The 23,566-nt window shown below is 45.0% G+C and overlaps 2 protein-coding genes across 4 annotated transcripts in view; one reads left to right on the forward strand and one right to left on the reverse strand.

The window, feature by feature from the left end:
- SLC4A9 (solute carrier family 4 member 9) overlaps positions 1-16,538 on the reverse strand; it is a 1,170,242-nt gene extending 1,153,704 nt beyond the window's left edge. For all 3 annotated transcript variants that reach the window (XM_069652671.1, XM_069652669.1, XM_069652668.1), the window contains exon 1: positions 16,433-16,538. The gene's annotated coding sequence lies outside the window, so the exon portion shown is untranslated. The remainder of the gene's footprint in view (positions 1-16,432) is intronic.
- Positions 16,431-19,743, forward strand: PURA (purine rich element binding protein A). The gene has a single exon (XM_069652673.1). It carries the CDS (start codon positions 16,635-16,637, stop codon positions 17,487-17,489), a length of 855 nt encoding a protein of 284 aa, XP_069508774.1. The 5' UTR covers positions 16,431-16,634; the 3' UTR covers positions 17,490-19,743.
- Positions 19,744-23,566: the final 3,823 nt, after the last annotated feature.

Genomic DNA, 23,566 nt, shown 5'->3' on the forward strand with positions numbered 1-23,566 from the left:
TGGCCGCTCCCCGGTGCCCAAGCCCATCATCGCTAGGCTTCTTAATTACCGCAATAAGGATCATGCTTTGTTGTCGGTCAAGAGACCAGATTCAGCTATATCCCGACTTTTCAAACCAGGTGCAGGCATCACGGAAACATTTTATTTATGTGAAGAAAAGGCTCAGAGAAAAGCGATTCAAATGTTGTTCCCGGCCCGCCTTCGTGTTGAGCATAATGGTAAAGCCCTATTTTTGCTGAGGAGGGGAGTGACTTCCTGGACAACGCAGATGGTGGATCTGGGCCGGCAAGGAGTAGAGGAGGCCAGGGGAGGCTTTCGCCCAGGGGACAAGACTGACGTTATGTTCATACAGGAGCATTCAAATGTGGTTGTGTTATCCTGGATCAGTGAGCAGAGATCAGCCAAAGTGGGTTTCTTTATTGTGTCTATGGTGGGTAGAGGTGGCAAAGCCTTGAGTGGCTCCCATGCTCCGGCTTTTAGTTGTGTTATGAGTGGGGAGGTCATTACTGGCAGGTTGGGGGTGGAGGGAGTGGTAATGTATCAGTTGATAGCTTGGTTTGGGTAAGTTTAGATCAGACGGCATGCACAATCCCGGCCTTAACTTCTGTTTTTGGTTATGGCAAGGTTGGGAGTGGTTCGGTTCAGAGTTCTCGGACCTCTATTTGCTGTAGTGAAAATGCTCATGTGGGGGGCTTTGGTGGGAAGAGCGGAAGCTGGGCGTGCTGTGCCTGGCCTTGCTGGCCTCAGTTGGTTGACCGAGAGGTGGCCTGCGAAGGGACTTGGCCATGCAGCGCGAGAAATACACCCCAGCGAGGTGCTAATTCTGGGTTGTAATGGGGATGGAGCATGACATGGAATGTTAGAGGCCTGAATTGTCCCTCAAAGGCAAGAGCACTCCTGCTTTATATGCAGAGGCACCAGGTGGACATCAGAAGAAATGCAAAGACACATCTTTCGCGATCTGGTGAGGCTGCTTTTGCTAAGGCTTTGGGTTGCCATGGGTACTTTTCATCGTATTCTAGATATTTCTGTGGGGTTTGCATAGTCATCAAGGGTAAACTGGGTTTCCATTGCACAGAGGTGGTGAGGGACACTGAAGGCAGGGGTCTGATCATTACAGGTTTGGTACAGGGGAGCCTCTGTAATTTATTATGGCCCTAACACAGACTCTATTGATACCCTGCCTTTGAGGAACACCTTCGGAAACATCCAGGGAGTACGCTGTTTTGGATGGGGGACTCTAATGAGGACATGGACAATTCATTGGACAGGTCTGGGGATCTTGGTACGGGAGTGCCCAAGTCCATCTGCAAATTGCAACACATTTGTGCAAATGAGGGGCTAGTTGATATAAGGAGGGACCTCTGTGCATGGTTCGCCTTCTAGGCTGGACTATATTTTGTTTTCTGTAAACAGATCTGGCTGGTTCTCGGAGTGCAAGATTCTAGCGCATACGCGCTCTGACCACACCCCTGTTGTCGCGTCTATCCTAAATCCACGGGAAATGGCAGGGGCTCAAGACTTGGTACTTTAAGAATGACAGTCTGCTTGACACTGTGTTGCGAGAGGAAATATAGGAGGGGGTGCTTCGCTTCTTTCAAGAAAACAAGGGCTCTGTAACATCTTACTTTTCCCTTTGGGAAGCCTTTGTGCGTAGTAAAGGGTTTGTGCATTGCTAAGGAGGCGGGCGTCCTCCGGTCCAAAAGGGCAGAATTGGCAGCACATGAAACCCGGTTGAGGGATCGGGAAACGGGAGCGAGGTTCTGATGTGGAAATGCAGGTTAGGTTCCGAGAAGTACTGGGTCTTTCTGCCCATGGAATGGGAACACGGCAGTGAGACGGTATGTGGAAGGTCAGAAGACTGTGACTTTACTCACTGCTTAAGACTGAAATCTCAAAGTCGCACATAGCAGCGATTGCAAATCGGTCCGGTGAGCTTCTGCAGACAGATGAGGAGATAATGGGGCATTTGTGGATGTCTATGGGGCTTTGTATTCCACTAGGCTCACTGCAATTGATGAGTACCTGGATGAGGTTTGCCTATACTGGGCAGTGCAGGAGGAAAGAGAATGGCTGGGCAGGCCGTTAACAGAACAAAAGTTCCACAAGGCTATCATGGCACTTCACATCGGGAAAGTGGCTGTTCCAGACGGTCACTCGGATGATTTTCATAAAACCTACATGGATGTATTGGTCCCTCATATGCTCCGCATGTATAAGCAGGCACTGCATAACGGCGCCCTTCCTGAGTCAATGCGGGAGGCGGTTGTCACCCTTCTCCGGAAGCCAGGAAAGAGCACAGAGAGTTGCTCTTCTTATCGCCCGATTTCCTTGATAAATCTGGACAGTAAAATCTTAGCTAGAGCGCTGGCTAACAGGCTCGCTCTGATAATGCCCAGGTGTGTGCTGCCTGATCAGGCCAGATTAATTCCCGGGAGGTCCACGTCATTTGGGCTCCGTAAAATATTCAGACTCCTTTTGGTTCTGAAGCAGCAGGCCCCTTCGTGATTGCGGCCCTTCTCGATGCCGAGAAAGCATTTGACTCCATTTAGTGGCCTTTGTTTTCAGTGGTCTGAGGCGTATGGTGATGGGAGAGGATTTTGTGAGATTGGCTTCCCTGCTATATTAAGGCCCAGTGGCACGTCCCTGGGTGAATATTAGGCTCTCCGCTCCCATTTTGGAGGGAAAAGGGGACCCCGAGAATACTCGTTATCTCGGGGTGATGGTGGCTAGGTCACTCAAAGTGCTTTATCAGAAAAACTATGGGGAAAATATGGCACGCACTGAGACACTTCTTTGCTGGTGGATGAGCCTGCCTCTGTCCTTCTTTGAACGGATATCTGTAATTAAGATGGTAATATTGCCCAAAATCATTTATACATTCCTTAATGTGCCCATAGTGGCCCCTGACACAGTTTTTAAATCACTGAAATCTGTTATAACAAATTTCATCTGGCAGGGAAAGCAAGCCTGAATTCGTTGGGAAAAGCTGGTGGCACCCCTGAATAGGAGAGGGTTCACCCTTTCCCGATTTTGAGGCCTACTGGTTGTCAGCACAAGCATACTTTCTGCCGCATTGGTATGATTTGGTGCCAGATCGGGCACATGCGCAAATTGAGAGAAGGATGGTTGCCAAGTCCTCCTTACCTCCCCGCAGGGGATAACCAGGCCACATATTATGGTTGAACTCCTATGCTGCGCCTGGAAGAGGATAGAGAGCATAGCACGCAATGGATTACTTTACTCCCAGCTTCTCCCACTTAAATGTGTACCAGGGATTCAACTCACAGAAGAGAAGGTTTTTATTCAATGTATGGAGCAGTTGGGTATCACATGTTGGCGAGATCTCTTCCCTATTGGTCAGTTCCTTGCGCTGGATGTTTTTAAGGCTACGGTGGGGGGGAAGAGCATAGGCGTTAGACATTTTTGTGTATTTTAGGTTGCAAGTCGGACTGAAAGAAAGGTTTACTGACTTCCCCCAGGAGCCTCATATTGCACCTGTCCTGCGTGGGATGATCACCTCGGGGACGAACTCCAAATTAATCTCCAATCTGTATGCTGCCATGATTAACAAAGCTTCGAGGTGGGCTGTAGATTCCGGGACTAAGTGGGAGGACGCCCTAGGTGCCCCCCTTTCAGAGTACCGGAAATATTGTTGCATGCAGACGCATAGAGTGGCCATCAATATCAATTTCAAGTTAATACATGTCAAATTTCTACACCAATACTATCTGACCCCAATGGATATCCACAGATTCTTCCCCGAGGCACCAGACTCGTGCCAGAGATGTAGTGTCTCCCCAGCTACGGTTTTGCATTTTGCTTGGAATTGTCCCTGAATCAAGTCTTTCTGGGCACAGGTGTTCGAAATGACTGAAGGCATTGCAGGTGTGAGGGTAGACCTGTCTCCTATGGTGGCTTGCTGAGTTACATGCTTGAGCTGCCTAAGCATGTTAGAAAGTTATTGGCTCTGTTGCTACTATTGGCCAAGAGGAGAGTGGCCATGGTATGGGGTATGGAACATACTCCTGTATGCAAACAGTGGAAGTCTGATATAATATTTTGTTATGACGGATTGTGGAACTATAGTGCACCTGGCCTAGAAACCGAAAAACATTTGGGGTCCATATGTTGCATATTTACTGTCAATTGGCAGTGGTGCATCTGTGGGGTCTGATCATCAATCTATCTGATAAGTCCAGAGATACTGTTTTCTCTTCTCCTTGGTTGTCATTTTATTTGAGGCTGTGGATGGAGGGGATGGGGTGATGTTGCAGTCTGTAAGGGGAATATGTGTTGTCTGTTTCATTGATGTTTTAAAATTGAATAAAAACAGTTTTCAAAAAATATGTATTTGCTTCTATCCATTCTCTTTTTAAAACTGGTGTAAAAGTTGTATTCTAAACTAATACACTGTAATAAAAAAGAAATAACTACAGTTAAGGCCATTGTAGAGATGCCTACACTGAAAACAAAGCGGCAGCTATTGTCTTTTTTAGGATTGATTGAATATTATTTGGAATGTGTCAAGAATATGTCAAGTAAGACTAAGAATAGGGCATACAATTCAGTGGTTCGCAATAGACTGATGAGGAATTTCAAAGGATCAATCAGGATGTGGTTGATGCACCTGTTATAAGAGGTTTTAGAGAGGAATTAAAAACAATTGTGTACACTGAATCCTGTGAATCAGGACTAAGAGCTGTTTTAATGAAGCGTGGTGCTGAAAAGGCAGTCATTGTGGCTTTGCCTCAAGATCCTTGAAGGAAGTGGAGGGTATGTATTCTATTATAGAACAAGAGGCTATAGCGTGTTTGAGCGATTTCTAAGTTCAAGTCATATCAATGGGGTTAGTCTTTTGTAATTGAGACAGATCATAAACCACTGGTGGCAATATTTAACAGAAAGGAAATGGATGGAGTGTCAAGAAAGATAGCCGAATGGGTAACAAGTTTGCAGGGTTTGAATTTTGTGGTGGACCATATAGCAGGAAGGAGGAATGCAGTAGCGGACCAGTTATTGGGAAACGCAGTGAATGAAGATGAGGGAGAGTTGTTTTCAGTGGATGATGATGTGCTAAATGTACTCTTAATTGAGGCTAGCATTAAGAAAGACTCATGGGAGAAAGCGTGTTGGGATGATGTGTACCATAAGATAATAAAATCCATGGAACTGGGATGGGTGATAGTGAAGGAATACAGGAGAAAAAAGGATGATCCAAGATCAATATGTATGCAGAGGTCAAAGATTGGTAGTACCTGACACCATGAGGGAAACAGTGTTGGTGATGGGACATCAAGGAGATTTAGGTATTTGGAAAACCAAAGTGATAATTTACACAGACCTTTTGTGGTCAGGTATGGATAAATTCATTGATAGAAGGGTGCAGGAACGTGATGAATGTAATGTGACAAATCGAGCAATGTCGTCACTGCTTCCCTGAAGGGAAGCTTCCTTTATGTGGCCAGGGAAAGGCAGAGGCTTCCTGACTTTGACCCTGGGGGTGGCTATCTGTGGGAGGACCACATGGCAGAGGACAACTCTCGGGGGGAAGTGGAGTAAACTCGCTGGGCCAAAGCAGTCCCTCCCCTAATTCTTTAGCCTCTGATAACACCCATTTGCCGTCGCCCCATTCCTGTATAGCATATTGTAATGTAAATGTAGGACTTCCAGTCATGACTAAACACCAACAGTATTTACATTGTCCTTTGCTTAATAACACTGAGATGAGCAAGAGGATTGGAGTTATGAAGATTACTAGAGGCGGTAAGCAAACTCTGCGTTCTAGTTTTTGGAAAATGTTAACAGGTGCTGGGATGTTTAAATAAACATACCTGCCGAGGAAGAGAGACTCACTTCTCCCGATGTCGGTTGGGACACTGCAGGAGAGCAGGCAGCAATAAGGAGTGGAGAAGCGTCTGGAAGTGTCATCCTGGGTAGTCGGGCAGTGGAAGGTTTGCCGTGCTTGTGCCACGGACAGCAGGAGCTGTCAAGTAAAGAAGAAAGCGAAGCGGGAACCGGAGAGCAAACGGGACGCTCTCCCAGAATGCAAGCAGTGAAAATTGTGTGACGCAAGGGATGCCGAAGCCACCAACGGAGACTGATGAGCCCAGAGAGAGAGGTTGGAATGCTGGCACGCTTCATGGCAGATGTGGCATACCGTTGATTAATCTGATTAATCTGGTAAGGCCAAAAATGGGACCAAATATATGAACAGGATAGTTAAAGAATCTTGGGACTGGGTAAAAGAGAAGGTGATTGCTGATTGGAGGTTTGAGCCTGGGCCTTGCACCCAAATACTGGGTGTTAGGAACTCATGGTCTCAAAAGATAAGACACAGACGGATTGATTCAAGTTCAATACCTTTATTTTGTAAGCTTGTGGGGGTTGGAAAACTCCTATCTAGCCCTATCACTAAGATGGGAGTGATCTCAACCATCAACATAAAAGAAAACAGTCCTCGTCAGTAGTGTTGTCAAAACAATAAGGCCTATATGATATGATATTTAATTTATAGCATGCCCATACAAAGGTGTTTCAAGGCGCAACAAGGTGGGGGGACAAGACAACAAACTTACTTGGCCCATGACATTGAGAACGCTCAAGTGCAGGAGAGAGGGAAGGGGGGAAAAGTACAAGGGGAAGGGGAGGAGTGGAAAGTTCATGAACACGGCATCAAAACAACAACAGCAGGTGGCAGGTGCAGGAGTTAAGCGCAAACAACGGGTGTCTAAGTGAAGGTAAGTGCAGGGGTTGCCAGGAGGCATTGCGGGTATGCAGCTGGGTGAGCAGGGATTTGGGCCCGAATTCAGAGGGTAGCCAGGTGCTGACAGAGATCAGCAGGGGAGAGGAAGAGAGAAGGCAGAAACAAAGTGCAAGGTCTTGATGTGCTTCCGGAACCGAAAATGGTTATCTTCAAGTTTCAGAGAGGCCGGGAGGCTGTTCCAGAGGGAGGCCCCAGCCGAAGAGAGATCTACCACCAAACTTGTTGCTTGGACAAGCGACTGACCCTGAGGGAATTGGAGGAGCGAAGAGCTCAAGTAGGAAGGTATTTCCGAAGGGAGAGTTGAAGGTATTGTGAACCCAGGACCCAGAAAGCCTTGTGGACAATGCAGAGGGTCTTGAACCTAATCCTTGCAGCCACTGGAAGCCAATGAAGAGATTTCAGGGCTGGAGAGATACGATCCCTAGGCTTGAGGCCAAGGACCAGTCTTGCAGTCATGTTCTAGATGAGTTGCAGAGGGCAGAGATTGGTAGCAGGCAGATTTAGAAAGAGGATGTTGCAGTAGTCCAGCCTAGAGAGAACCAGAGCTCTAGAGATAATGAGCTTCTGGGGGAAGGAGAGGAAAGGAATATTACGCCTGAGGAGGTGCAGTTGGTAGATTGACTTCTTGGAGATATCAGAGATGTGAGGAGAAAAGGAGAGTGTGGAGTTGAAGATGACCCCACGGTTCTTAGCCTCGCAGGTGGGGACAGGAAGAGGGCCAAGGGAGGCCGGCCAGAGAGTGACAGGAAAGGAAGGTGCAGGAGTGCTGATGAGGAGGATCTCTGTCATACTGGCATTAAGGCAGATGGCAGCACACCACTCCTATACTAATAAAACCTAACCTAGTCTTCTCTAACAATAAAATGTGTACAGGAATATCAAAGAAAAAGGAGTGTTGAAACAAAAATGTCAGAATGGCAGAATTAGCTGTTTCTTTTCCCACATTCACTCTCACGGGGGTTTAAAGATTTATATACCGTGTTGACAGGCACTGTCTGGTTCAAATTATTATACTTCAGCCTCATTGAACGTTCAACCAGTCAAATAGGTCCTTTTGGCAACCTTCGACCTGCTTATCAAGTATGGTCCCCTTCAGGAATAGTTACCAGTTCACTTCCTTTCTTATCAGGCTCACTTGGCTTCCTTATGAATCAATGTTCACCTTTAAACTCAATGCAATTTGCAATAATTTCAAAGTTCTGTCTTCGTTTACAGTCTCCCCCAGCTTTTTCTCCCAGGGGGCCTCAACAATTCACCTTGTCTTGTTATTTAAAATATAATCTTGTTGAGGCTTCCCTCACCTCTATTGAACATATTTTCAAGAGAGAGAAAAGACAATGGGCCTCATTACATGGTAGGAGGTAACCATGCCGCTATTAGCGGCATGGCTACTCCCCTACTGCATACCGGGTCCGGGTAGGCGGTATGGGGATTTACCAGGTCATTCTGACCCTGGAGGACCCGGTAAGTAAAGTCCCCATGCCAAATACCATTCTCCATTCCCATTCGAGACCTCATAGGGCTCAATGGGAATGGGGAAGGAGCTAATAACGGTAACGCAATTTGCGATACCATTATTAGCTCTGAAGTCCCTTAGCAGGTCCCGTCCTTAACGCCTGGTCAGACCAGGACAGATATCTCCAAGAAGTCAATCTACCAACTGCACCTCCTCAGGCGTAATATTCCTTTCCTCTCCTTCCCCCAGAAGCTCATTATCTCTAGAGCTCTGGTTCTCTCTAGGCTGGACTACTGCAACATCCTCTTTCTAAATTTGCCTGCTGCCAATCTCTGCCCTCTGCAACTCATCTAGAACATGACTGCAAGACTTGTCCTTGGCCTCAAGCCCAGGGATCGTATCTCTCCAGCCCTGACATCTCTTCATTGGCTTCCAGTGGCTGCAAGGATTAGGTTCAAGACCCTCTGCATTGTCCACAAGGCTTTCTGGGTCCTGGGTTTGCAATACCTTCAACTCTCCCTTCGGAAATACCTTCCTACTTGAGCTCTTCGCTCCTCCAATTCCCTCAGGGTCAGTCGCTTGTCCAAGCAACAAGTTGGTGGTAGATCTCTCCGGTGCCGGTAATCCCTTAGCGCCTACCGTGTAATGAGGCCCAATGACATTAATGCTTCAAACTCAGACCGCTTAGGCTTTCCTCACCTACGGTCTGTGTCTTGTCCTTTTTCTGTCAACTTTACGGGGTTCCCTTCCCCCAATCTTCTTTCGCAGGTAATTCAGGGTTCACACCTGATTCCCCCCCTCCCCCCCAGCCGGGTTGAGATTCCCTTCTTTACCGTTGGATCCCCCTCTTTCGGGCTCTGACACACTCCAGAACAACGTTCATAGACTTTCGAAACTGTACTACTTTTCCTTTCTTCATGCCTGACCACTCCGACTCTGTCGTATTATGGGTTTTGACGTTTTTATAATTCACTATATTATTCTTCAGGTCCCCCTCCGCCGAGCTCAGACCCCTTTCCTTCCCTGCAACCTGGGGTTCCCTTCCCCAAGGTTTGTTTCACTGGCATTACACTTTTCCTGGATTCACTTTAGATCTTAATTTGCTTTACAAAACAGTATTTCGATAATGATTGAACGCCTCGCAGGACCACTCCGCTGACCCAATTTCTTCAACTTCAAATATTCAGATGTTTATTTCGGTAAGGTTAGTTTCAGGTTAGTTTGTTTTCAGCCGCTAACAACTTGCTCAACCTTCAACGTGGGCTGTGTATGACCAGGCTTTTTTCCTCACTCACCAGCCATCTGGTTGATGTCTCTCTCAAAGCGCCGCATTCGCCTCTCTGAAGGGTGCTGGCAGCAATTTCCAACATCCTTCCCTACTCCATTCTTGCCTTGGGACGGGAGCGTGCCATTTCCTGCCACACCTGGCAGGGGTCAGCCTTCCTTTCTTGTTCGCTGATCACTCAGTGGTCACAGGGCAGTACGGGTAACTCGCTGATCTTCTTGCAACCCGGCGTCCTTGGTCATCAGCTTTCTCTGTTTACCGCGTGACACAGCCCTGCTTCTATTATTTCAGAGCCAGCGCTCTGCCTGCTCTCCAGCACTGCTATCCAAACACTGTTACCTGCCCCCTTTTATTACAATGTTCAGTCGTCATAGGTTTCAGGTGTGTGTGATCAAAAATGTGTGCCTGATTATGCCTGGCCTCATTAGTGGGACATAAGCCTTGCAGGTCATGGGAGGTAATCCTCATACTTCTATTCCTCCTCTTCCTCATCTCAGTGAATTCGGGAGAGTGTAAAGTGTAAAGAGGGATAATGGGAGATGTAGTTATCCATAAAATAGGTAGGGACTGTGGTTTCCGGGGTAGTGGGAAGAGGGGGATACCCTATCTCACCATTGGGTGTTTCTCTGCTACTCTTGGAGGACCCCCCCTGCCCAGGTGATTTCGCCCCCCCCGTCTCGCTTGTCCACCCCTGGGGTGGGGATCTATGCGCGATGACCCTCTTCTGGCCACCTGAATTAAGGATCCCTGGGGTCTACAGGTGAGAACACCCTCCGGTTTCTCACATGGGCCAGCCAAGAAAGTCCCGGCAGGAGAGTAAGCCAGGCACACAGCTAGTCTGGGACCTGCACTCAAGTAAAGCGATAAGAAACCCCTGGCAGGAGAATGAACCAGGCACACAGCTAGTCTGGGACCCGCACCCAATCAATCAAGATGGTTGAACTTCAGAAAAGGGAAAATGACCCCCAACCCCGATAAATGTGAACTGTGCTTTTGCAAAGGGGAAGAAATACACTCCCTGAGCTTGTGAATTGTGGAAACTGTGAAATAAATAAACAGTGAAATCTGTTAACTGTGTAAAAAGCTAAGAAAGCTCAAGGACAGAGACACGCTGTTTGAGCTTGTGGAATTGTGAAATTGTCAAAACCTTGAAGGGAAGGCTCATACACCTTCAAACCTTCAAATTGTGGAATGATATAACAGGCTGTGTGAACTGGGGGAAACGGGAAACTCCAGGGAAGAGTCTTCCCCCTTGAGATTGTGGAGTATGTTAATGTGACATTGGGAAAGCCAGAGAAATCCAGGGGAAGGGAAGGCCCACTTTTCTGGTGGAACTTTAATGATTTCCTTTTACACTTTAGAACTTTATGTTTGGAACTTTGGGAAAAAACTGCAGGTGTTCAGGTAAAAAATAGCCCCACTTCATGTTATATTAAGTTCAGTGTGTGTTTAGTGTGCGAGGGTCAGTTTAGGATTCTGGACACAGCACAGAGAACTCTTTTTGTTTTGGACATTCTGACACCGACATTGCTTAGTATTGTTGAGCCGGGGAAACCCCCTTAGAGTTAGGAATAGGTAGGACTGCCCCAAAACCCTTGTTTCTTTTATTAATAACAGTATTTAACCAACACCAAAACTACCACTGTGTCACCGAGTCTTACTCTTAATCCGTTACAGTAAGGAAAGTGATATGGTACTAAGAAACAGGACGCTTCCTATGGTGGTGCCACCAGCATGAGAATTTAATTGGATGAGATAGCGATGTAACAACTCGGACTGCTTAACTTTAAGGGAGCTAGAGATGTACTTGTGTTGGTAGTGATTGATTTGCTATCCAAGTGGCCAGTGGTATGTACATTGAAAGAAACGTCTACCAAAAGTCTGATCAAGTTCATGTAATCTTTATTTTGGAGGCAGGGGTTCCCTCGAAAAGGTACTTGCTGACAATGGACCACAAATGACGTCTAAATAATGTGTGCAATTCTTACAGAGGCATGGAATAAAGCATGTCACTATGGCGTTATACCACCTCAAGATAAATGGATGTGTGGAGAAATGTAATAGGACAATAATGGATGGTTTACGGATAGATGTTAAGTCAGGTGGTGATTGGGTCCAATCATTATTGGAAAGGGTCTTTCAAAACATAATTACACCACATGGCACGACAGGTGAGACACCGTTCCAATTACTCAGGGAGAAAATCCAACACACAAGTATGTCCAAGGTGGATGGATAAGTCGAGAATGGGTGATTTACTTGATTGCAATCTGTTTTTTGGCTTGGTTTTTGGTGCCTTTGGAGAGACTTTTGTGCATTTTGTAATGCGTTTTTGGCCTGGTTGGTGTTTTCTGTGGAGTTTATTTTGTGTTTTCCTTTGACTCCCAGTCCGAGTGCTGTGTCTTTGTGCTGCAGTCCTTTGTTTGTTTCTACCTTTTTTCCTTTCCCCACCCAACCCCTCAGCAATTGGCTTAGGCAGTCAGGTGTCGATTTGCTGGCCATCTCTCCCTGCTTCCCTCTAACCTCTCCCACCCACCTTCATCCATTCTCCGACTCCCCCCACCTGCCCATTTGGTTCACATTGGTTCATGTCCCCACACGTGACTGGTACAACTGCATTTCAGGCATCAGCTAAGGGCCAGAGGCAAAGGGAAGCTGCTTTCTAGGCAGCTCATCTCCTTGTTTGCCTTAGGACGACCAACCTACAACTACAATTAAGGTACCAGTTAGGGTAAGGTGGCACAGACGGTGAACACAGCCATTAATGTGCTCAATTAAAACCCTGCCAGTTCTACATTACCATCATCATGTCATGACAATGTGGAAATGACCTACATCGCCACCCAGAAAGACCGATACATTTGTTGGGAGCTATCTGTGGGTCGCACTTAGATGGATTATTGGGGGTAGGAAATGTGCCGCATTTAGATGGATTGTTGGGGGTAGGATATGTGCAGCACTTAGATGGATTGTTGGGGGTAGGAAATGTATTGCACGTAGATGGATTGTTGGGGGCAGGAAATGTATCGCTCTTAGATGGATTGTTGGGCGCATGAAAATGTGCCACACTTAGATGGATTGTTGGGGGTAGGAAATGTGCCACACTTAAATGGATTGTTGGGGTATGAAATGTATTGCACGTAGATGGATGGTTGGGGACAGAAAATGTATCGCAATTAGATGGATTGTTGGGGGTAGGAAATGTATCACACTTAGATGGATTTCTTGGGGCAAGCAATGTGCTGTACTTAGATCGATTGTTGGTGGCAAGAAATGTGCCGCAACTTGATGGATTTGTATTTGTATTTATTTATATAGCGCACCAGGCACAGGGGCATACGGGCGCATCACTTAGGATTGTTGGGGGTAGGAAATGTATTGCACGAAGATGGATTTTTAGGGTCAGGAAATGTGCCACAATTGGATGGCTTGTTGGGGGCAGGAAATGTATTGCACTTAGTTGGATTGTTGGGGGCAGGAAATGTGCTGCAATTTGATGAATTGTTGGGGGTGGGAAATGCATCACATTTAGATGGATTGATAGGGGTAGGAAATGCATCACACTTAGATGGATTGATGGGGGCAGTAAATATGTTGCTCCTAACTAACCGTACTAAAAATTCACCATTCTGCATACTCACCCTCAAACTCTGAACTGACAACTATACCTCTACCGCACCACAAACCGTACACACTCCACATCACCCAACATGAAACCAAACGAAGCACAATCATACCTCAACACCACACAATGGCTACTAACTGAAAACGCATAAACGCTCAGCGACTGGTTTCTTCGACCTGAAGCTGCCAACAGCACATGAAAGCTCTCTTGCTCGTCTGCCTCTCCATCCCACTAACAAAGCTTCCCCCAGCCCTCCTTCCTTTTCAGGTCCGCCAGGAGACCACGTAAGTGGCAGCGGTGTGCAGTTCAACACCCATTAACATACCATAACATAAATATGGACTTCAGGAAAGTCGAAGACCAAATCAAATGGTGTGGCAAAGGAGCGGTATGATCGTAAGAACAGTTGTCCGGAGATGATATTTAAACTGGGTGTGCAGGTAAAAATTAGACTACCGAGGTTTGTGAGGTAAGGTAGGTCGAAGTACTCTGGACGAAGAGTGGTCCAAGAAGTCTGTGGAAATGCAGTTAGATTGTAGGAAAGAGAAGCCTAACACACAAACAGTATTCAGTCGGGCGAGGGTTTTTGCTATGTTGACAATGTGAAGACGGAAAGAAGGTGTATTGTTTAAAAGATATAGGTAGCATCATAAATGCAATATACATAGTTAATAAGGTGGGCTCTGAGTGTGAAATGTCTACAGCCATAAAGTTCCCATTCACGTTCTCCTATTTTAGAATGGGATTCCCTGGACTGTTATGATTGAAAGGAGAGCTATTGGTGAAGATGATTGGACGTGAGCAAGGACTGCACCTGCTATGTATGATGGAAGTTAAATAAATGTTTGCCTTGAAAAGTCTGAACTTGTCATGCAACTTACTTAATATACTTCATGTGCTATTTCAGTAAATGTGCATGTATCGTATCTATCCACACCTTGAATCCCTTTGATGACTCCCAATTGACCTAAGGACACATTTCAAGGCTACGTGAAAAGTATCAGCTGCTATTGCAGGACTGGACCCACTTCTCTAACTAAGCTCTTTCCCACTACCAACGGAAGAGACAGCTAATATCATCCATGCCACCAAGCCTGAAGCCTAAGTCTGCCAAATAAATTAAAATGGTGAAAAAATTGCTAGCAGTTTGACGTCCCATTATGTTGAACAATCTAACTAATGATGGCACACTTCTAGAATGCAGAGATTACTCAAGGAGCCATTGCAATGCTGACCTGCTGAGACACGCGTTTGCCTAAACAAGCCTTTCTAGTTCATCTCTGGTCCAACCCCTTTTTCGTCTGTTTCTAGCCCAGATCTTGACCCCTTTTTTCCTGTGTTACTGCTGTACTGTTTCCATTGTTTTGTGGATTATTCTCGGAAAGTGATTCTTTGGCTCTACTATGAAATATTGTGGTTGTCATTCCCACACTATTTTCAACCTGTTCCCCATCCCTTTCTCCTCTTTTGACACCCTGAAGTGTATTGTACTTACACATGGTACATAACAAATCAAAATGAGATTTTTTTTAAAGTATAATTTATTTTATTCAAATCCATTTCAATCCCTGTTTGGAAGTTAGAAATTAATGATGTACAGTAGCAGACAATGCTGCTACTGTACAATGTAATCTATTACTGAGAAAGACCATTATCAATCCTTCTGTGCATTACACTGCAAACGGGGGAGAAGATGGGCATCTGAGGGTTCTATGTTATTGCGTCACAAAAATGTTGAAGTGGCACGTTTCATCCCAGTTAGTTTCATCTTGTCAATTTACTTTTTCTTTTTTTTAATGGGGGGGGGGGGGGTGGGATCCTCCCAAGCCCCATTCTCCCCTCTACATACAGTCCTCCCCCACCCCTACATACCTGGGCCTAACCCCTCTATATATAAGTATCTAATTTACCACCGCTGAAACTTGCCACTTTTACATTTATGGGGATGAAACCATTTAATACACCCCGCTCCCCCCCCCCTCTATGGTGATCCCTATATGTTTTTCTAGTGAAGCCTTTTTTTTCATTAAAACATTGTTTTAAACATCGGGGTAAAGGTTTCCAATTTGCACTTCTACCTTTTCCTGTGAATGTAACAATGTCAGTAATTCATGAGAAACTTGCAGTGTTTGAAGTATCGCCTGCTTTCACCGTTACTCGTTAGGAAGGTGTTCTGTTGAGTATGCGGTAGTAGTAAAAGCAAGGGGCATTTTCATTCCCACTTGTTTTTAAAATACTACTTCACGATGAGTTGAACAGATTGCATACGATAGTTAGTGCATAGGGTTAATATGGGATACATATTTAACACATATTTATCACAAGCGGTACTTTCTACGTACATTAAATACTCCCAGTGACCGCAACCTCATAATTGTGCTATTTTAAAAACAAGTGGTTTTTCAAATATCACATTAATATCGAAGTCAAAATGAAGGCTTTATGGATTGGCGAGAGAGAAAACACACCCAAGTAGCTGCCCTTTTGTGTGACCTACTGCTATTATGAAAACCGCTAGGTTTGGCGTTATTTCCATTGCTGTACTACAACTCAATCCATGGGATTACTGAGCTGTTGTCCCGTATTTTACTCCTAATATGTTGAGATGCTGTGTGTATGTATATATATCTATATATATATATATATCTATATCATAGTCACCAACTCGCTGTTGTGCCTGCGCTTGCTGCGACGCTGTGCCCGTTGCTGTGGTGCTCCTCAGTGCGCGGGATTGAGGAGCCGCTATGTCGTATTTTAGCGCTACACGCTGTGCTGCTGTCTCTGTGTTTTGGTGTCGTGTGGTGTGCTAATGCCCCCGCGCGTCTGCCTACGCGATGTCGCTGTCTTCGTGTCAACCACTGTGCTGCTGTCAAACCGTGGCTGTCAGTGTCAGATGCTCGTGTTTGCAGTCCGGTCGGTGCTGCGCTATTTCTGTCTGTGTGTGTGTGTGTGTGGGTGACTGAGGAGCTGCCTGTTGCACCTGTGTGGTTTAGAGTCCGGCGTTCGGTTACTTATTCAGTGCAAGCGCCTGTCTTTTTTAGCAGCAGCCGTCACTGCGTTCGGTGGAAAACGCTGCACTATGGGTGGAAAGTGTCAGGCGCTGTCCAGGATGCCTCTCTGGGAGTGTGTACGTGTGTTAAGCAGTAAAGTGCTGCGCAGTTGTCCGACACTGCCCTCTCTTCCTGTCGTTTCTTTTTTTTTTTTTTTTTTGCTGCTGCTGTCACCGTCTGTCCGAAATTCTGTGGGTGTTTCTGTTAATCATTCATAAAGCCCGGCGCTTTCCCTGCGTACTCGGCTGACCTGCTTCTTCTGTCCTGCGCTCCTCTTTCGCTGCCACTGGGGTGGGCGGCCTAGCAGCCGGGGCCGCTCCGCTAGTCCGTCCTCTGCTGCTCGCGGCAGATCTCGCGAGAGTGGCGGGCGGGCAGGCGCGCGGCAGGCAGTGGGGGCGCAGCAGCAGCAGCAGGAGCAGCAGAAGGCGGAGGGGAAGAAGGCAGGAGGCATCATGGCGGACAGAGATAGCGGCAGCGAGCAGGGGGGAGCGGCGATGGGCCCGGGCGCCGGCTCGCTGCACCCGGCTGCAGGTGGTGGGGGCTCGGGCCTGCAGCACGAGACGCAGGAGCTGGCCTCCAAGCGGGTGGACATCCAGAACAAGCGCTTCTACCTGGACGTGAAGCAGAACGCCAAGGGCCGCTTCCTGAAGATCGCCGAGGTCGGGGCCGGCGGCAACAAGAGCCGCCTGACGCTCTCCATGTCGGTGGCGGTGGAGTTCCGCGACTACCTGGGCGACTTCATCGAGCACTACGCGCAGCTGGGGCCCAGCAACCCCGACATGGCCCAGGACGAGCCCAGGCGGGCGCTCAAGAGCGAGTTCCTGGTGCGGGAGAACCGCAAGTACTACATGGATCTGAAGGAGAACCAGCGCGGCCGCTTCCTGCGGATCCGCCAGACAGTGAACCGGGGCCCCGGCCTGGGCTCCACGCAGGGCCAAACCATCGCGCTGCCGGCCCAGGGACTCATCGAGTTTCGCGACGCCCTGGCCAAGCTCATCGATGACTACGGGGTGGAGGAGGAGCCCGCGGAGTTGCCCGAGGGCACCTCCTTGACTGTGGACAACAAGCGTTTCTTCTTCGATGTGGGCTCCAACAAGTACGGGGTCTTCATGCGGGTCAGCGAGGTGAAGCCCACTTACCGCAACTCCATCACCGTCCCCTACAAAGTCTGGGCCAAATTTGGGCACACATTCTGTAAATACGCAGAGGAGATGAAGAAGATCCAGGAAAAGCAGCGGGAGAAGCGGGCATCGGAGCACCAACAGCAGCAAGAGGAAGCCCACGGGGACGACGTGGATGAAGATTGATAATTGTAAAAAAAAAAATATACAAAAAAACACCCACAAACTGTACTGTAAAAAAAAAAAAGTTAAAATGTAACTGTTAACTCCAAGGGAGCGCCACCCACAACACCTCCACAGACTGACAGTTCTTAACTATCACCCATCGCTGGATGTTGTCCACTTATCCACCGTATAAACAGTAAGCAGCTGCTAAAACAAAGTAATAACATATATGAACTGTGTTTCCTACTTGATTACAAATATAAAGAACTGAGTGTTTATTTCCCTTCCCCCAATTAACCAAGAACTTTTGTACACGTTTAAGCTATTATTATTAAAGTGTTTGCAATGGTCAGATAATATTGCCGAGTTATATATAAAAGTCCTTTTCATGTGAGCTAACATTTGACTTTAGCACAAAAAAGAGATATTTTAGAACACGTAAATAATATTTTTAGTTTTTTCTCATTTTGTTACCAAATTTCAAACCTCACGTGGAGGTTATAGTATATTTGACACCCTATATACCTGTGATTAGAGATGTGTATATATACAGTATATGAGGGCTAGGCATGCTGTGTGTCTGAGCTTTGTCTAAATGTTATGCAGAAGTTTGTAGAGTTAAAGGTACGTAGGTTTATTCATGCAAGGTAAACAATAAGTGCTTTCTTTTATACAATATGCATTGCATCTGGACCGTAAGCATATAAAATGGTCAGTGAAACTTCTGTGAACATGAAGAAAATTATTAAAAAAGGCATTTAAATGAAATTCGTTAAGTTGTTCTTTTTACGTTTTAGCCTTTTTACCAAATGGAGGGTAAACCTGGTTCCCTATCAACCTGTTTGTATACGCCTAGGTAACCATATTGTAATTGACTTGTATTGTACTAATTAATATATACATATATCTATATAATTTATTGATCTCCATGTGCGGAAAAATACGCTCTGATACTAACGCACCAACAATTCCAGAAAATGTGTTCTTCAAAGCAGGTGGTCGTTGTTTATGGACTCTGTTGTTAAATTTACACGAAAATGTACATCTTGGTTTATGCTACTAGCAAATATAGCCTCGTGCACCATCTGTCCATCTAAGCATGGTATACTTGGGCCATGCATTTGAGCTTTCGTTCTATAGGGAAGCCATGTGTTATGTTGTTTCTTTCAAGTAGCTACAGTGTAATGTTAGCTCCTGTCGGTTGCACAAATACATTTGGATGTGACTTAGTGAGCAAACCACATGTTTGTAAATTACAGGGTGCAGTAAGTGTGTAAATGAGGGTGCCGAGTTGCCATGTACATAGTGTTTCTGTCAACTACCTTTTTCTCCAAAGCGATATACATATTTCTAATATGCTATCACTGGTATTAAGTGTGTAACTTTAAATGGACAACTAACTTACTGGTGCTATATCGTAAAATATTAATATATTTTTAAAATTGAGATGATGCATGACTGTCAACCAGTGAATAGAACATATTAAAGCAGTTCACCTTTTTGTAGTGTTCCTCCTTGAAATCACTTACAAGAAACATTTTTTCTTTTTATTCTAGTTTTTGTCATTTTTTTAAATGGAAATCTAACAAATGTGAAAAGGCTGTATGCGAATTATTAACCATAAGATCACCTGTAGCAGCAGAAGTCAACTGGGCTACTGTTTTATTGCACAAATGCAGACCCATTCATCAAGGGTGTCATGTTCTGAAAAAATATGTTGATCTATTTTGGGATATTTGATTACCAAATAAGATGTATTTCTATTGTAATGTGCACTTCCTTTTTGAATAAGTTTGCGTTCACTTTTTCAAGTATATTAAATCTGAAAAGGAAATGCATTACTCAAGATTTGTTTTTTTACATGTCACTGAAATGTTTCAAAATGTCTTCGTGGCTACCGAAACCGTTTTAAGTCAAAATTGGTTTACATGTACATTTGTGTTGTCCTTAAACTAGAACTGCACTAAAGTCTGTTCCAAACACCATACTGCTGGTACTGTGCTACTAATTCCGTGCGGCTACATTCGCCCACATAAGTCTTCTCTTTTTATAACCACACACTTTTGTGCGATAGTTTCCATTCCATAGTTCTCAAATGCCTGTGCATGTGTTGGAAGTTTTCCAGCTTCTCGATTTTCAACAAAGTGTTCCTAAATGATGCTTTTTCCAGAGTTGTATACTTTGGGTAGGGGAGCGGTCTACGTGGTTGCACCCTCTCCAGAGAACAGATCTACTGGAGAACACATACATTTTTCTAATAAATGTTTATTTCCAATTGTGTTTGTGAAATAGTATTTCAATCTAGTGGTGGGCGTGGGGATGCCAGTATTAATGTTCATGCAATTGATTGTGTTACTTGCGCACAGGACTTTGTTGCTTTTGCTGGGTAACATTGTAATCTTTGGGTGATTCAGATTACCAGAACTGTCAATTGTGCGCTTAAATATTGGCACACATTTAAGAGCATACGTCATAATTTCAGGGTGCCAGATCACATCTGGGTGTTAAAAAGGCTAGAGGTCCCGGGGAACTGACTTTGCCTCCTATTTTAATTGGGTTGGAAGGAATGCCTTACTAGGCTGTTTCGCCTTTACTTTCGCACCTTATAGCAGGGTCCGAAATTGAGGCCAGCTATTTAGCTCTGGCTCGTAGCCTAGAAGAGCCTGGTTATCTTGACACTGATAGTTACCAGGAGCTGCTTTTGGCACCTTGGGCCAAATGATACAAGCATCCAAACCGATCTGGATTTAACACTGTACATTTGGGCCAATCTATAAATAAACATTAGGATACCTCTACACATCATTTAAAGCATACAGGGGGTCATACATTATGGACAAAATATTTGTGCATCTTATGTGGAAGTTAGATTTGTGACACTATGTGCTAGCACCTTGCCCTGGCCTGGTAGCTCCTGGTTAATGCTGGATAGCAAATCTTAATTTCAATCCCTGTATTATGTATGGGTCCCTGTAGTGAAGGTGGGTCTTCAACGTTGGCATTTCCAGATCATTTGGACTTTAATAACAGTTGTCCTTAGCAGTGATGTTTCATTGGAGTTGCAGACCAAAACCCCTGGAGAGCCACTGGTTGCAGGAAATCCCCCTGCCACCTTCCACTAGGCATGTTAAACTTTTCACTTATTATATAAACGAGCACACAAATATTTCTGGTTTCATGGTGTGAATACTGGTCTGCCTTTAGCTCTCTAGAACTTTATAAATAATAGATTGCAAAGGGTATTGGCGTCGGCTGTTTGGGATGGGCACAGGCACAGCCTCTTTGAAAAAAAACTCCCTCAGTTGAGAAATTTACAATTGGCAGAGGATGAAGAGCTTTTAACTTTAATATCTGCCCGCTGTTGATTGTTTGAGTACGTATGCAAACGCACCGCCCTCTAGGGGTTCTTCACTGAGCAACTCTGTGCAGACAGAAGCCACTTTACCCCGGGCATCACTCACAGCACCAAGTGGCAGTGCAAGTGAAAGATGGTTTCCTTTAGGTACTACTGTATCACACAAGTGGTGAACAAAGGGCTAAGATGTACAACATTAATAATCTTTTTGGGGTGCCTATATTGGCAGTCCTTAAAGTTGAATACAACGTAGACTTCTACATCCAGTGTTGCAATCTTGTAATAATGTGAAGAAGCCCCATTTTAAACTCATTTCCAAGCCTGGGAGAAAGCAAAGGATCTAAACGGCACAATGCATCAGTTAGGCTAGCACACATTTTCTGAAACCGAACAGTTGTTTGAATGGGGTTGTCATACTTGAGCCAACTTAAAATGGTCAAAACAAACGTGAAGTAGTTCAACATTAATGGACCGTGGCTGAATGTGCTTTTACAAGCTTAGAAAAAGTGAGTTAATATGCCATTATGTTTGGCAAGTAACCTAAGATGTATATAGAGTAAGTATTTGGGGAGTGGCACCTGCTCACTTTTGAGGTCTCTAGAATGTTCATAGAGTTTATCAGATTTTTTTTTTTTTTTTACTAGAAGCCAATTTGCGGGTTAACGCCATATTAAAACGTTTGCTTCTCAGTCTCTGAGGCATCCATATATGCAGCTTTGACTTGGACCCAGATTGGTATCATTGTGTATCTTACATGAGAGTTTATGTTGGGAGCCCAAGAAAAGTATAGTCTCCTGAGAATAGTTGCATTTATTTATAACCTGATTGGTTGAGGCTATAAATCTAGTTATAATAGAGGTTGGTGCATTTTTTTTCTCTCTAGGGTCTGTCGTCATTGAGGCAGGCCAGGTAAAAAGATTTGTCAAGACGTGTCTTTCGTCCATTAGATTTTCATCAACACTTGCATTTTCACAGAGACCGGTTTAGATTTCTTCTCAGCAGAGTCAGTAGGTAGTTGGAAACCAGGATTGCAATGTTGGTTTGCAAAGGCGAGAGATCTGAAATGTTAACCTCTGTCAGTTTTGCAGCAGTTAAATAGGAAGCTTTACCACTAGCTGTCGCCCAAAAAAAGTTCTGCTTCTGTGTCCATGATGATCGTCCACTGTGTCAAAACCTGCTGTAAATAGATGGTACCTTTTAATCTTGTGGTCTGTAAATCAAGTTACAATCCAAGTGCCTGATTTACAAAAACGTTATGGGATTAAAAAAATTGTGTAAATAGGCCCAAGTCATTTTGAATTGAGAATGAGCGTTAGTACTAGTCTGCAAGTGACTCCAGGTGCAGTCAGAAATGTAAATTCTTTTGGATCATAGTTATACTTCATATGACACCACCGCTAATACGTTAAGAATGCAGCACAAAAAGTAAAACCGAGGAAGGTATTCTGCGTAAACTCCCATCCAGAAGGACAGCATTCCACCCAAAGCTAGCAACACTACTTTGCTGAAACGCAACTTTCGAGCAGCAAAGTCTAAGCATTGGATTGTATAAAATGCCATGCATGCAGTTTCAGAAAGTTCCTTTTATGGTCCATGCTGGTGTCACAATTTTAGATATGAAAGAAGAAACAGTTTTGTTTCGTTTGTGTGTTGACAAGCGCCCAAGATTGTTAATTTGCTTGCGCTGGTCATGTGTGCACCCAAATGTGAAGAGAATGGCACAGGTGCAAAACTGAAGGTTGGAGGCGGTAAGGTTTTGAATCCATCATAACTAGTGGCATTGCACTGGGGGCCATCTCCTGATTATCTGGAACGTAACTACTGACGCACGTGTTTTTTGCCTGTTCCATATGGCCATGGGTGCTATTTTACTAAGCAATTGCTTAACAAGGGAGACAGACTGCAGCCATTTAGAGCACGTGCATTGGGTGTGTCGCATGTAAAACAGTAACCTGCTCTGAGAATGTTTTTGATGGTACCTAGTTCTGTTGTGCATTGTTATTGGCAAATCCGTTTCTTGCATACAAGTCGGAGGAGACCTCTCCCTTTTGACAAACGTGTTTTTGATGTTCTTTACACTTGGGCTCAGCCCTACAGATATCGGCCACTTTTACTCCCTAAAAATAGGCAAATACCCACCAAAATAAACATGCGGAGTAAAAGTATTTCCACAAAAAATAAAACCGGCAGCTGCATGGATGTTTTGGCCAGTAGTGTACATAATTACACAGAAGGAAAGTACTGTTATTACTGCCTGATACGCAGGGGTTAACCTGCCTCTTAATGTGCATCAAAAGTAGGTACACAAAGAGGTTCCAAAAAGTGCTTGCTTAAAAAAATACTCCCTTTGGGAATTGGGACTTTTTTAGTCCCCCTCCCCCCCCACCTCCCTAAAATCATTTTGCTCCCAATTTTAAATAACATGCAGTAACAATATCGCCCCTAAAATATTGTCTGGAACACTGCTTGGACTCATTGTGTGCCCAGCAGTTAATCCTGATCCTTATGCATTGGAACAGCTTGGATGTAACACAAAAAGGAGTTTTAAAATTCCAGTTGGTCTCAAACCACCCGCCCCCCCCCAACCCCCAATTTTTTTTTAATAGTCTTTAAACATTGGCTAGCGATTTCCCTCGCTTCTAGTAGTATTGCTGAATTGGTTATGCAGGCTTGAAACGAAGCTGTGCAGACTAGCATTCATTTGCCTCATGTTGAGAACATATCTTTGAGCTGTGTTCATTCC

This window comes from Ambystoma mexicanum, chromosome 3p (genome assembly GCF_040938575.1).
Source record: "Ambystoma mexicanum isolate Mex_15411 chromosome 3p, UKY_AmexF1_1, whole genome shotgun sequence".
NCBI classification, from domain to species: domain Eukaryota; kingdom Metazoa; phylum Chordata; class Amphibia; order Caudata; family Ambystomatidae; genus Ambystoma; species Ambystoma mexicanum.

Bases quoted from the DNA above. Each gene is read 5' to 3' on its own strand.
- PURA (XM_069652673.1), top strand. From the start codon at position 16,635: ATGGCGGACAGAGATAGCGGCAGCGAGCAGGGGGGAGCGGCGATGGGC.